Source organism: Mandrillus leucophaeus, unplaced genomic scaffold (genome assembly GCF_000951045.1).
Source record: "Mandrillus leucophaeus isolate KB7577 unplaced genomic scaffold, Mleu.le_1.0 Scaffold258, whole genome shotgun sequence".
Classification (NCBI taxonomy): Eukaryota; Metazoa; Chordata; class Mammalia; order Primates; family Cercopithecidae; genus Mandrillus; species Mandrillus leucophaeus.
The window spans coordinates 4,797,707-4,811,405 of record NW_012102676.1 but is presented as its reverse complement, the minus strand read 5'-3'; the positions used below and the strand labels follow the sequence as shown (position 1 = coordinate 4,811,405).

The window sequence follows — 13,699 nt, the reverse complement described above, 5'->3', positions numbered from 1 at the left end:
AGCCTCAAGGGAAGATGGAAGGGTGCAGGACAGAGAATAGATCTAAAGGAGCAAAAGAAAACTTACCACACATAATAATAGTTCCTAATTATTGAGCGTTTTCTGTGTAACAGACACAAATACCTTATTTGTGTCAACTCATTTAAACCAAATAATCTTATAAGGCAAATATTACTTCCCCATTTTAGAGATGAGGAATGTGAGACTGGTTGTGTGTAGTTAAGCAACTTCCTGAAAGCCTCAGAACTAAGGATGGAAGCAGGAATTGAATCAAGATAATGTGTACTATAGCCAATTATTGTCAAACATCAGTTAGTGGTAGTAATTGGTTTCGTAATTATCATCACTATCATAAAAACTATTTAATCCCAACTAATTATATTTCCAGGGGTTTAACTCAATTATAATACTGCAAATGTATAATAAAGTATGTTCAATATGCTATTTGTAACACTGTATTGGCAAAATACACACAAAATTTAAATGCCTAATGTTGGGGCTCAGAAACCAATACCACAAAATGTGACACTTTGACATGCTGAAATGAAGAAGCCTCAAATTTTCTTTGACCTTCATTCACCAATCCTCTCTTTCCCAAAGCACAGGATGAAGGTGTTCTCTGAAGTTCCCTTATCTGCCTAAAGTCTCGACTTGCCAAAGAAAACAGTTACCTCTGGTCGCTTCCCCGACTTTCCACAAACTGAACTCATATTGCAGAAAGAAAAACTGAAGTCTGTCAACACACATGGACTGACTTTTGTCACAAACCACTGCCTGCTCTGCAGGCTTAACAGACTTTGTCTCAGGCCATTGTATGTTCTTCAAAACCATTGACTTCCCCTAAAAATCATTTTCTAACTCCCCAAATCACCCATACATCACCCATCTGCCTTTCCTCTAGTAAGGATGTACAACCATCTGTACCTCACTGGGATATTGGGCAATCACTCTGTGATTCTCCCCCATGTCTGTTGATAAATTTGTATGCCATTTGTCCTGTTAATCTGCCTTTTGTGACTTGGTTTTTCAGTGAAGCTTCAGAGGGCAGACAGGAAGTTTTCCCTTGGCCCCTACACTATGAACTAAGATAGACAAAATAAATTAGTATGTTTATAAGGTAGAATACCATGTGGTCAGTAAAAACTGGTAGCTCTATGAGTACTGTGTGTTGATACACAGACACAGACACACACACAAACACACACACGGTGGGGGAATTCGGAAAGGTTATATGTTACATTTTCTGTTAAAAATTTAAAATAACTACATTATCTATATTCTTGTTGACAAAATTTGAGTGTCTGGAAAAATACATAAGAAACTGGTAGCGTAATTGCCTTTGGGGAAAGCAACTGGGTGGCAGGGTGAAATGGAGATAATTTTTTATTGCACACATTTTGTACTTTTAATTTTTTTACCATGGTCATGTAATAACCTATGAAAAACATAATTTAATTAAGGAAAAAATCTAATTTTGCATTATTATTGACGTTCCAGGGATTCATGTAATTTTAGAAATTGAATGAAAACAATTTTACATGCATGAAATTCAGCTTTCTTACTCTATACATACTGAGTGATTTGCCTTTTTCAGTAATAAAATCCTTTACTATACCAGCTTGTTAAATGAATGCCAAATCAAGAGTAAATTTTCCATATGGAACACTAAAAATTCCATAGTGTTTTAGCCATCCTGCAAAAGCAAAACCTGTAGGTAAAACAATGAGAAAATTTTCACCTTGAAACTAGGTAACAGGTAACCCAGAAGGCTGGCCAAGCATAAAATTACAGCCACAAACAGCCCTGCAGAGAACATCTCAGGAGGGCGGCTGCTGGGTTTTTGTTGTTTTGTTGTTGTTTTCATCTTTCTTGGCCAAAGGAAGCAGGTGGTAAGAGAACTCAACCACAGCTCCTGAACTCCTTGAGATTTACAGAGCTCTGTCACCTGGGGTAAGACTGTCATTCTTCCAGGTTTTCTTCCTGTCCAAGAAAACGGACATGGTGTTTTTCATGGTATTTTCAAACTGGAAGATCAAGACAGAAACTTTGGTCATCAGGAATGGAGAGATTGCCCAATGAAATGACAGAATTGATCATTAGGATGTTTGTTACTCAAAAAGCCAATTTTTAAAAGAAGGATGCATTAAAATTATTCCAACATGCTAATGTGGCACACTCCTCTGCTGCCTAACGGCAAGTGTTGCTATTAGCAGAGGAAGATTTGTTCTAGGAAAGAAGTATTCTAGAGGGCCAGAAAGAACAGGTATTGCTCCACCCGGGTAAACGCTGACTCAACTCTGTAGGGCTGGCACGCTCTTTCCTCACCTCACCCCTCCTGCCAAGAACTGAGATCCAGAAATAACAGAATTAGCGAGAGAAGAGGAAATATGCAGGACGGTGATGATGAGTATGCACGAGAGAGTGCCAGGCAGTTTTAATCGTTAATGTTCTCCGTCTATTGCTAGAGAAAATGTCTTTCCTTGGAGGAGGCATTGGCACGAGTTACTATAAACTCCCTCTGAATCTCAACACTTCTGGGACGCCGATTCTGCTCCTGGCCTGGGGCAGGGCGTGGGAGCTTGGAAGCCAGCGCTGCGCTCCCCGTGGGAAGCGATCGCCTACTCCATCAACTCGCGCCCGGGCACTTAGCCCCTCCCGTTTCAGGGCGCCGCCTCCCCGGATGGCAAACCCTATAAAGTGGCGGCGAATAAGGTTCCTCCTGCTGCTCTGGGTTTAGTCCAGCTACAAGGTCAGCGAGATCCCGCGCCCTCCGGAGCATCGCGTGCAGGAGCCATGGCACAGGAGCTATACCACGAGGAGTTCGCCCGGGCGGGCAAGCAGGCGGGACTGCAGGTCTGGAGGATTGAGAAGCTGGAGCTGGTGCCCGTGCCCCAGAGCGCTCACGGAGACTTCTACGTCGGGGATGCCTACCTGGTGCTGCATACGGCCAAGACGAGCCGAGGCTTCACCTACCGCCTGCACTTCTGGCTCGGTAAGGGACGGCGGGCGGCGGGACCCCGACGCGCCAAGGCGGGCGAGGGGAGGACGTAGGGGTCCGAGATTTGCAGACGTGGGAGCAAAGGGGACCGCAAACTGAGCTAGACTGAAGACCTGTCCGGCGGCCCTTTGCGGCCGGCCACTTTCTCCCCGCCGAAGTCAACTTGCCTGCTGCAAACGCGAGGCTCTGGCGTCGTCCGCAATCGACTTACCCCACAGGCTTTGACCTTTGCCAAGTGTAGTTCCGGGACTTTGGAGCTGGTGACTCTGGCTTCTTCCCCTTTCACCTTCAAGTCTCCAAACGCCACTCTTGTCCAGGGGCTCTGCCTCCGCGCGCGCCGTCTCTAGCCAAGCCCTACTTACCTTCCGACAAGCTCAGTCCTGCTTTCCCCGTCGGGATGGAGAGGAAGTCATAAAGTTTGGGTGCATCTGCCGCCGCTAGGGAGAAGTCTTTTTCTTTTCCTTCACACATTATTTCTGTTTGTTGCTTTCGGGCACTGGCTTATTTTCTCTATGATTGCGGGGATTATTGTTCTGGGCCTCTTTAAAATAGGATTCTACCCGCACCACGCTGCTTGCGGGTCTGGTAGACAAAAACTCCGCTTCATTAGGAAGCTGACGCCCTCAGATGGAAGCGAGAAAAATATACAGATATTTTATATATAAATAAATAGCTCTTTATGGGTATTTCACATATTTATGTAGATAGACTGCTTTATTGTTATTATTTATTATTTATTTTAGCAAGGACACAAGATGGAACAGAAACTGTTCCTTCAGCGGTAGTAATTATTTTGAGCTGCATTCGTGCCAGGCTGTCAGGACACTGGGCCTTGTGTGTTCTTTTTCCACCTTCTACTTTTACTCATAAACATCCTGAATGTCCACCCTCTCCCCAGGAGGTCTTGTGCCAGTGGGCACACCCTGTCTAACAACATGCCTATTCTCTGAGCCTTTTTGCCTTCTTTTAAAACTAGCTAGCCTGCCCAGTACTCGTGTTTGTTTAGTTTTATCCCTGAGCTTAGGAGGAAAACACACAAAACCACACACACGCATACACATTTTTAAGTCCCTGAAAGCCAACATTGTAATGTCTAACACTTGAAGATTTTAAGAAATGAAATAGTAGAAAACATGGAATAGTGACTGTCTAAACACTGGCAAACACCTGGAACAGGCATTTGAGAAATGAGAAATGAAAAATATGTAGATGAAGACAAGACTTCTAATTATAACATTTGGAGTCAAAAATTTGTGTTAGTTTGAGGAGGCGGAGAAGGCTCAGCTTGAGTTCTAAACACATTTTGGTTTCTTGCTGCATTGCTGTTATTCCTATTATAATGCTGTAATACACTGTCATCTATTTGTATTTTGTGCCAGAAAACACTGAAACTTTAATATATAACCCATGTTCAAAATGAATGATGCCAGATAGAATAATGATGTCCTTACAGAGGACTTTCTATGCAGAACATAAATCTAATATGAATGAAAGTGTTTGAAATGCCACATTTGCCATTTGAATAAATTAAAATGTGAAATCATTCCGTATCTTACTGTAGACAGCAGTTAAGTTTGACTTTGTCAGACAACCGCAAGGGAGATTTGAACACAGTTCTTTAATTCTATACATTTTTATCCAAGTTGACTTAACTACTAAGTTTTGTAGGGTTTATAGATTCACCTTATTCAGTTAATTATCTGCTTAATTATCCACTTGGTGCTCATAAATTTCAAAAATATAATAAAAAATGCTTTGGGCAGAAACATTTATATTCTTAAAGACGTGCTAAAACTGAAGTCAATAACATGTTAATAACAAGCGAATTCATTCAGTAATTATTCAATACGGCCAGTACTGTACAAGGCACTTGTAGATATGAATAATTAATGAACCTTCTCTGAAAGTTCATCACCTCAAAGGTGCAAAAAGACAAAAAGTGATATAACACAGGTAGAATGTGATAGTTACTGTGAAAGCACAAAGTGTCTGTGGTTATAGGGAAACAGAAGCCTTTACAGAAAAAAAAAAAAAAAAAAAAAAAAAATACAGAGTAAGTGAAATGTGAAACAGCATTAAGTGCACCAAATAGGTGTTATGGAGAAAAAAAAAAAAAAAAAAGAGTGAGAGTACTTGGAAGGGTTTTTGTGTCAAGAGAGAATCACGGAGAGGAAAAAAGCTTCAAGTAAAATAGTCAACAGGACCTTCAGATGGGATTGCCCAACAGTTCTTCCTACTTCAGTTCCCTAAGAAAACAGAATTTCATCCAGAATAGTGTGGTCTAAGACCTAAATTAGGATGAATCCATGAGGATTCATCAGAGAGACAGATTGAGAGAAAGTCGCAGGAGAGAGAGCTGAACATCCAGGGAAAAAGAACATTTGGTTAAAGGGAATCAGCTGGAAGGAAGAGAAACTAAAGTTAAACTGAGATGAAAAAAGGTGCGTAGCATAGAAATGAAGAAACAGGCCAAATGGGAGGCAGAAAGGAGAAATAGGAAGAAGTTGGACCTAAAACGAGAGAGAAGAGAGGGAGAATCGTCTTTCCTGGTCTCTCCTTCCGTGTTTCCATAACACTCGGTATATCTCAGATTACATGTATTAACATCATATGCTTAAATGTAATGAAAGTAAAAATTTATTGCAAAGAACTTAAATGTTATTGCATTAGCCCTTCTTTAAAAACATTTCAGCTTTGCACCTAGCAGTTTAAATGCATCCATCCACCTTCTGTTTCTAGTTCCTTATAGCACCAAATGAATCGGTAGGTCTAGATAGTAAAACTGCTCCCTGTCACATCCCTAACCTGAGCTACAAACACTTATCCTAATTCTTTCTGTTTGCCAGTTTTAAACTTTACCCAAATATATTTTAAAGCAGTATACATTTATGTTATAAGTGGGCTGTATCAGGCCTTGTGCCCTGAGAATCCAAAGGATTGGATTACAATATACGATACAAAGAACTTATATGAAGGACTGGCTAGAATGCTAAGAAACTGCATCATTTACATTGCTGGAGCATGGAGGTGGGTACGTGCAATGGTACAGCACTCTGGAAAAGTTTAGTAGTTTCTTACAAAACCGAATATACTACTACCATATGACCCAGCAATTGCATTCATAGATATTTATCCCAGAAAAATGAAATTTTGTGTTCACATAAAAACCTGTACCTGAATTTCCACAGCAGTTTTATTTGAATAAGCGAACACTAGAATCAGCCCAGTTGCTTTTCAACAGTTGACTGGTTGAACAAGTTGTATATCTGTACCAACTAATACTACTCAGCAATAAAAAGGAACAAACTGTTGATACATACAACAACTTGGATGAAGTTCCAGGGAATCATGCTGAGCGAAAAATCTTAAGAGGCTTTATACTGTATGATCCCATTTATATAACATGTTTGAAATGACAAAATTTTAGATTTGGCATTGCCATTAGTTATGTATTGATAGGGTGAAGAGGGGATGATGTGGGCAGGAGAAGAGTGTATTATGAAAGGGCAACATGAAGGATGTTTTTGGTGGGACTATACAGCGTCTTGATTGCGATAGCAGATGTATGAATTTGTTCATGTGATAAAACTTTATAGAACTAAATGCACATATACACACATGAATACAAGTAAAACTGAAAAAATATGAAAAAAATAGGTGGATTATATCAATGCCAATATCCTGGTTGTGGTATTCAGTGCTGTACTGTACTATACATTAATATACTAAGCCATACTGTAATTTTACAAAGTGTCACTACTGGGGGATATTGGGTCTATTGATCTGTGTCTATCCTTCAACAGTACCAATCTGTTTTAATCACATTAGCTATATAGTAAACCTTAGTATCAAGTAGAGCGATTCCTGCCACTTTATGCTTGTTTGTCAAGATGATTTTAGCTATTCTAGGGCCTGTGCCACACTATATAAATTTTGGAATAAGCTTGTATATGTCTATAATAAACCTTACTGTGATTTTGATAAGAATAACATTAGGCCTATAGATCAATTTGTGAAGGACTGACATCGTTATTATGTGGAGTCTTAAAATCCATGAACACTAAATGTTTACATTTACTTAGGTCTTCATTGATATTTTGCATGCCATTTTGTAATTTTCAGTGTACAGTTCCTATACATTTTTTAAACTATATGTCTGAGTATTGCAGTTTCTTTGGAGTGATTGTAAATAGCATTGCGCCTTTAATTTCAGTTTCCGCATGTTCATTGTTTCTATTTAGAAATGTGACTGATTTTTTGTGTTACTGGTGAATCTTGTATCCTGCTAATTTGCTCAATGTACTTTTTATTTCTAGGAGAGGTTTTTTTTTTTTTTTTTTTGGTAGCTCTCTTAGAGTTCACTATGTAAACAATATTGTTGTCTCTAAATAGAGAACTTTTTATTTCTTCATATTCAATTTGTATGCCTTTTTTTCTTTTTCTTATTTTATTGCAGTGGTTAGAACTTCCTGTACTATGTTGAATAAGAGTGGTGAGAGTCCACACCCATTTTCCAGATTTTATGGGGAAAACATTCAGTCTTTTACTGTTCCGCATTGTTAGCGCTACATTTTTTGTTGACTGTAATTATCATTTGAAGGTGTTCCTCTCTATTCCTAATTTGGCTTATTTTATTTTATCATGGATGGCTGTTGGATTAACCTAGTTTTAAACCCCTCTTTTTATCTATAAAATCGTTACAACCACAAAATACAGTAATTTGCAGGATGTACACAAGTCTAACATAATATAAAATAGCATGGCACAACATAGTATAACAGAACATAAAAGACACTGGTAAAATCAGTGTAGGGAAACAACAAATGGAAATCATAAGCAGATTCATAGGTGAAAACTAAATTGATTCTTAACCAGACTTTATACACAAAGTTCATAAGTTTCTAAACACTTTCTGGAATTCCATCATGCTACAACTGAATTTGATTCTAATTTTTGCATCCCAAGGCTGACATTGGCTTCATCAAGACCGTCAACCTCTTTCAGGCAGCCTGTTTTATTCATACAGATATCCCCTGGCCAACCACATTACATAAGCATCAGCAAATGATAGCATAATTTAATTAACTTACTTTCAGTTCATTCATTAACTTCATGCCTGTCCATTTACATCTACCTAAAGAGATTCAGGTTTCAGCTTGTAGTCAGGTAAGGGTGTTTATGTCAAATACATCATCTTTAGCACTTTTGATGTTAATCTTGATTCCAAGTTATCTCTTAAAGCATCATAAAAATCTACATCTACATCTTTACGGTATTCTCAGTTAGGGTTTGGATCCCAAATTGGCAGAAGAATGACACCAGAGTCCTTTCAGATCGCAAAATTGCTGGTGTGTTAAATAATTAACTTTGACCACAGCAAGTTCACAAAATTGTTGTCATGTCAAGTAGTCTTCTAGCTACTGAGTTGTTTTTTGTTGTTGTTGTTGTTTTCCCCCCTCAGAAGAAACTTGGTATATGGGTCCCCTTTGAGAGTAAGAGGGGGAATTGTAAGAAATGTGATTCTTTCTTTAATACAGCTGACTGATTTCCCTTCTTCAACTTTGGTGAATACTCTCAATTAGGGTTGTTTATGTGAACTATTAAATTATTACAGCTTCTAAGCTTTTATGCATCAGTTATCCATGGAAGAAATTAACATACCTTGTCACTATAAAATTGTACCGTTAATGAGAGCCTGAGTACAAAAAATTACCCACAAGTGTACTGTAGCTTTTAAGAACCTGTGCTTCAGAGTCACACAAACCTACATCTGGTCCTTTTCTCCCAAAAGTTGCTTTCTGACCTCAGAAAAGTTACCCAGCCTCTCTAAGCCTCCATTTTCTCTGTTCCAATCTAGTAGAAAATAGGTTCTGCTTTATTAGGTTGTTTGAAGATTAAATGAGATCATCCATGTAAAACACTGGCACAGTGTCTGGCCCATAGGGGTAGTATAAATGTATAATGTTGGCCATTATTATTTCTAGAGTCATTTAAGATTTTTATTACAGCTTGGATGTAGTAAAGAGTTTGAAGTGTTTTCCATAAAATGTGAGTACCCCTCCTGACTGTCCGTACTGTGACCTTTATGTACACTACAGACACGCGTTCTTACTAATTGTTTTGACCTTAGTGAAGTTACCTGGATGTGATCTGTATTACAATTGTGAACATTAAATGTATGTTGTATGTAAAATACCCGGAACAATACCAAGTACATTAACACTTAATAAATGTTAGCATGCTGCTTCCTTTGCTCTTCCTTTCCTTCAGAGATCATTATTTCATTCAAACAAAACCAATCAGTTAGTGAAGTAGGGAAAAAGACCAAAAAAATAGGAGTAAAATTAAATTATATTCATTTTCCCATTGTAAAAACCACTTATTTAATTATGGCTCATGATGTTCATATTTCTCACAAACATTAATTTACATATTGACATATCATAAAACCAAAGATTTATCCTAACAAAGGCTAAACCAGTTGTCAAATGTTTTCATAGCCTGATCTTATTGACCTTACCAAATTAATGTTTACTTAAATCTCATTGGAATAGGTTGTTTTATCTTCCCGAGCAACTTCACACAGCAGTGTTTCTTTTTAAAATTTTTGAAGGAATTGGAAAAAGCAGAAACAAAAACAGGCCGGGCACGGTGGCTCACATCTGTAATCCCCCAAAATTTAGGAGGCCAAAGCCAGAGGACTGCTTGAGGCCAGGAGTTTGAGACCAGCCTGGGCAACATACAGAGACCTTTTCCCTACAAAACCCTTTTTTTTTTTTTTTTGAGACGGAGTCTCTCTCTGTCGCCCAGGCTGGAGTGCAGTGGCCGGATCTCGGCTCACTGCAAGCTCCACCTCCCGGATTAACGCCTTTCTCCTGCCTCAGCCTCCCGAGTAGCTGGGACTACAGGCGCCCGCCACCTCGCCCGGTTAGTTTTTTGTATGTTTTAGTAGAGACGGGGTTTCACCGGGTTAGCCAGGATGGTCTCGATCTCCTGACCTCGTGATCCGCCCGTCTCAGCCTCCCAAAGTCCTGGGATTACAGGCTTGAGCCACCGCACCCGGCTGCACAAAATACTTTTTTGAGAATTAGCAAAGCATGGTGGCATGCACCTGTAGTCCAAGCTGCCTGTGAGACTGAGGCGGAAGCATCGCTTAAGCCCCAGAGTTTGGGGTTACAGTGAGCTATGACTATGCCATTGCACTCCAGGCTTGGCAACAGAGCAACGCCCTCTCTCAAAAAAAAAAAAAAATAGACAAAAAAATTGTTAATTATTAGCAAAATAATATGTTACACTATTTTAGCTAAAAGATCTTTCTGTAGAAGACTGTTGTATTGACACATAATTGAAATGAAAATTTCTGACTCCTTTCATATCAGAAATTCTGCCTTAATCCTTCTTATTGCTTGGTATTTGAGGTGCTGTTGTTCACTGTTTTAGGAAAGGAGTGTTCCCAGGATGAAAGCACAGCTGCTGCCATCTTCACTGTTCAGATGGATGACTATTTGGGTGGCAAGCCAGTGCAGAATAGAGAACTTCAAGGATATGAGTCTACTGACTTTGTTAGCTATTTCAAAGACGGTCTGAAATACAAGGTAAGCAGCTCCCTCACTTTCCATTATGAATCCCTTTCTCCTCTCGTCCATCCATACCTCCTGTCTTCATAGAATGACAGTTCATTGAGGGCACGGTTTTTTGTTTTTTGTTGTTGTTGTTTTAATCTGTTTTGTTCATGGATATATCCCCAGTACCTGATGAATACACAGTAGGTGCTCAGTAAATGTTTGTGAAATGTGTGGTACAATACGTGAAATATTGTGGCAATTTAATTTGATAGCTTAATTTTTTAAAAGAGCTTTCAGTTATGTCTTCACAAGACAACTTTTTAATATTTTGTAGCTATTTCAACATTTAAATTTTGGTAATTTGGGTCTTAAAAGTTTTCATTTTTGCTATTCTAGAGAATCTCTGAAGTTTCTGCAAGTAACCGAAGCCTTCAAAATCTCAGTTGTTCTGGAATATATTAATAGAGTATTTATAATAATTATAATTTTAGTTACTGTAAAGAACTATACATGTATTTCCAAAATAGTGTGGTTTGATCTTAGAAGGGATGCAGATGAAACTTTTGAGCTGAAAATTCTGCAGGTAAACTACACACACGCACATACACAATTTACCCACACTGGTCTGAAACACTGATCGATTGGCTTTACTTCTGAAAAACAAGAACAAATAGTTAAATGGTTCTATCCCTTTAAGGCAGCCTTCAGTATAGGACAGGGTTTTTTTTTGTCTTTTGTTTGTTTGTTTGTTTTGTTCTTTTTTTGTCATTCTCCCAGTTATCTTTCCAGACTGGCGCTCCCTTCACCATTCCTGCCACCCACCCCTCCACGCGTGTTCAGTTCAAGTGTGAGGAATACCCTCCCCAGACAAACGTCACAGATTTCCGAAATCAAACACGCTCCAGCAAGTGTTCTGCACATCCCGCTGCCCCGCCTTGTCAGCATGCTACCCTAGTGAAGACCTGAAACCTTAGAGCGTCACTACAATTCTGACTGTAATACTAACTCCACTTACTAAGATGGCAAGGCTTATTCACACCTTTACCTGTTCAGAGTCTTGGTTGAATATTTTGTGATACTATTGAGATCAGAACAAAACACTTATACATTGTAGATTCTCTTATGTCTCTTGAAATCATTTTTTTTTTCTAGGCTATGAACTACCCTAAATACAAAACTATTACCTCTCATTTTATTTGATTCACATGAGCTCCTACAGTTTATGACAAATTATACTGAAACTTCCTTTATGTCAGTGAACTCAACATTTTAAATAAGTTGAGTCTTGTAGTTACTAAAAGCAGGTGCTGTGACACCATCCTAGTTATGGATCCATTTCTGCACATATGATGTTTTTCCTTTAGGGAAAATACAGAGCTTTCTGTGCTCAGTTTCCCCAAGCAATAAATATTGTAACAACTTCCTCATACAGCTGTTGTATTAAGGAATAAATTAAATAATAAAGTAACTGTGGTCGGGCGTGGTGATTCATGCCTGTAATCCCAACACTTTGAGAGGCCAAAGCAGATGAATCACCTGAGGTCAGAGGTTTGAGACCAGCCTGACTAATATGGTGAAATCCCCTCTACTAAAAATACAATAATTAACTGGGCGTGATGACATGCACCTGTAATCCTATCTACTAGGGAAGCTGAGGCAGGAGAATTGTTTGAACCCAGGTGGCAGAGGTTGCAGTGAGCCGACGTCATGCCATTGCATTCCCGCCTGGGAGACACGAGTGAAACTCCGCCTCAAAGCAGTAGTACATAGATGAAAACTTGTATTTATTTAATTATATAATGCTTAGCTTATTCAACCAAGAAATGTGGCAGTCGTTGTAAAATTATGGAGTAGGAAATCATTATATATATATTTTTTAATTTGAGGTTTTAATTGTCCTGAAATTAACATTTAATCTATACCAACTTTTCTTGGAGAATGGTGGAAATTTAAAGTCAATGGAAAAGAATGTGCTAATGACAAATTAGCTCTAATTTTCCTTACCATTATTATAGAGGTCTTTAATCTATCAGTGACAGTTTTGTTTATTCTGCAGCTCAGTTATGCACATATAATTAATTATAATTAATTGTGGAAATAAGGATATGGTTCATATCATTTAATTAGAAAAAATGAAAAGGTAAAAGATGATTGCAAATAATATAAGAAGATGTAGTTGATACAGTTAATATTTTTTCTTAAGCGTTTCTTTAATTCAGTGTGATTGTATTTCATTTTATTTTGTTTTGTTTTGGCTGGGGATGTACAGTCAAGATATTGCATCTCTCCTAGCTTACAGTAAAAACACTCAGGCCTAGCATATTTATTAATAGTAAGACCTGTTTACCAGAAAATATAGAAGACATTTGATTACTTTAAATGTAAAAACAAGGACCATACATAAGATCAGCCCATTCCTGGCCAGCACTCAATAACCATCTCTGTCCCAACCCTGTACCAGTGTGAACTTTTGGGTGCCTTCTTCTCTGGCTGCTGTCATCTGTACGTGTTATCTCTGATCCTCCTCTAGCCACCTGTCACCTTCTTCCCTGAAATGTTTGCCTTCTTGCTCATTAATGATTTGGGGATCATTAGTGTCCAAAGGGCAAGAGCTATGGCTTCTTCTTTTTGTTTTTGCAGCAGCGTTTTATACACTGAAGGTTCTCAGTAAATACTTGCAGTTGTCAATTGAATGGTTGAAACAGAAAGAATAAAGAGACCAAACAAACACAATCTGTTGATTACCAAGGGGTTCTCTCTTGTCTTATGGAATAGGTGGCTATTTTAACTTGGCCTGATGGTACAGTTTTGACACAAACACCAGCCGTATTATTGTACTTTGCTTTGTCTAGGTAGACACCTCATCAGTTTTCTCTTTGTTTTTTGTGTGTCTTCCCTCCATTCATCAGGCTGGAGGCGTGGCATCTGGATTAAACCACGTTCTTACAAACGACCTGACAGCCAAGAGGCTCCTACATGTGAAGGGTCGTAGAGTGGTGAGAGCCACAGAAGTTCCCCTTAGCTGGGTCAGTTTCAACAAGGGTGACTGCTTCATCATTGACCTTGGCACCGTAAGTTTCATATACACATATCAATGTCTAAAGAAAAGTGAATTGCTTTCAGATCAAATCATATA

General features: G+C 38.7%; 1 protein-coding gene across 2 annotated transcripts in view; it reads left to right on the top strand.

Moving 5' to 3' along the window:
* The first annotated feature begins 1,371 nt into the window (after positions 1-1,371).
* The window catches only part of SCIN (scinderin), a 91,607-nt gene continuing 79,279 nt past the window's right edge, over positions 1,372-13,699 (top strand). Inside the window, exons 1-4 of one of the 2 annotated variants that reach the window (XM_011983968.1) lie at positions 1,372-2,992; positions 3,551-3,631; positions 10,439-10,593; positions 13,473-13,634. In XM_011983968.1, coding sequence (XP_011839358.1) covers positions 2,794-2,992; positions 3,551-3,631; positions 10,439-10,593; positions 13,473-13,634 — 597 coding nt within the window. In that variant the 5' untranslated portion in view covers positions 1,372-2,793. The remainder of the gene's footprint in view (positions 2,993-3,550; positions 3,632-10,438; positions 10,594-13,472; positions 13,635-13,699) is intronic. The other variant, XM_011983969.1, reaches the window with a different exon arrangement.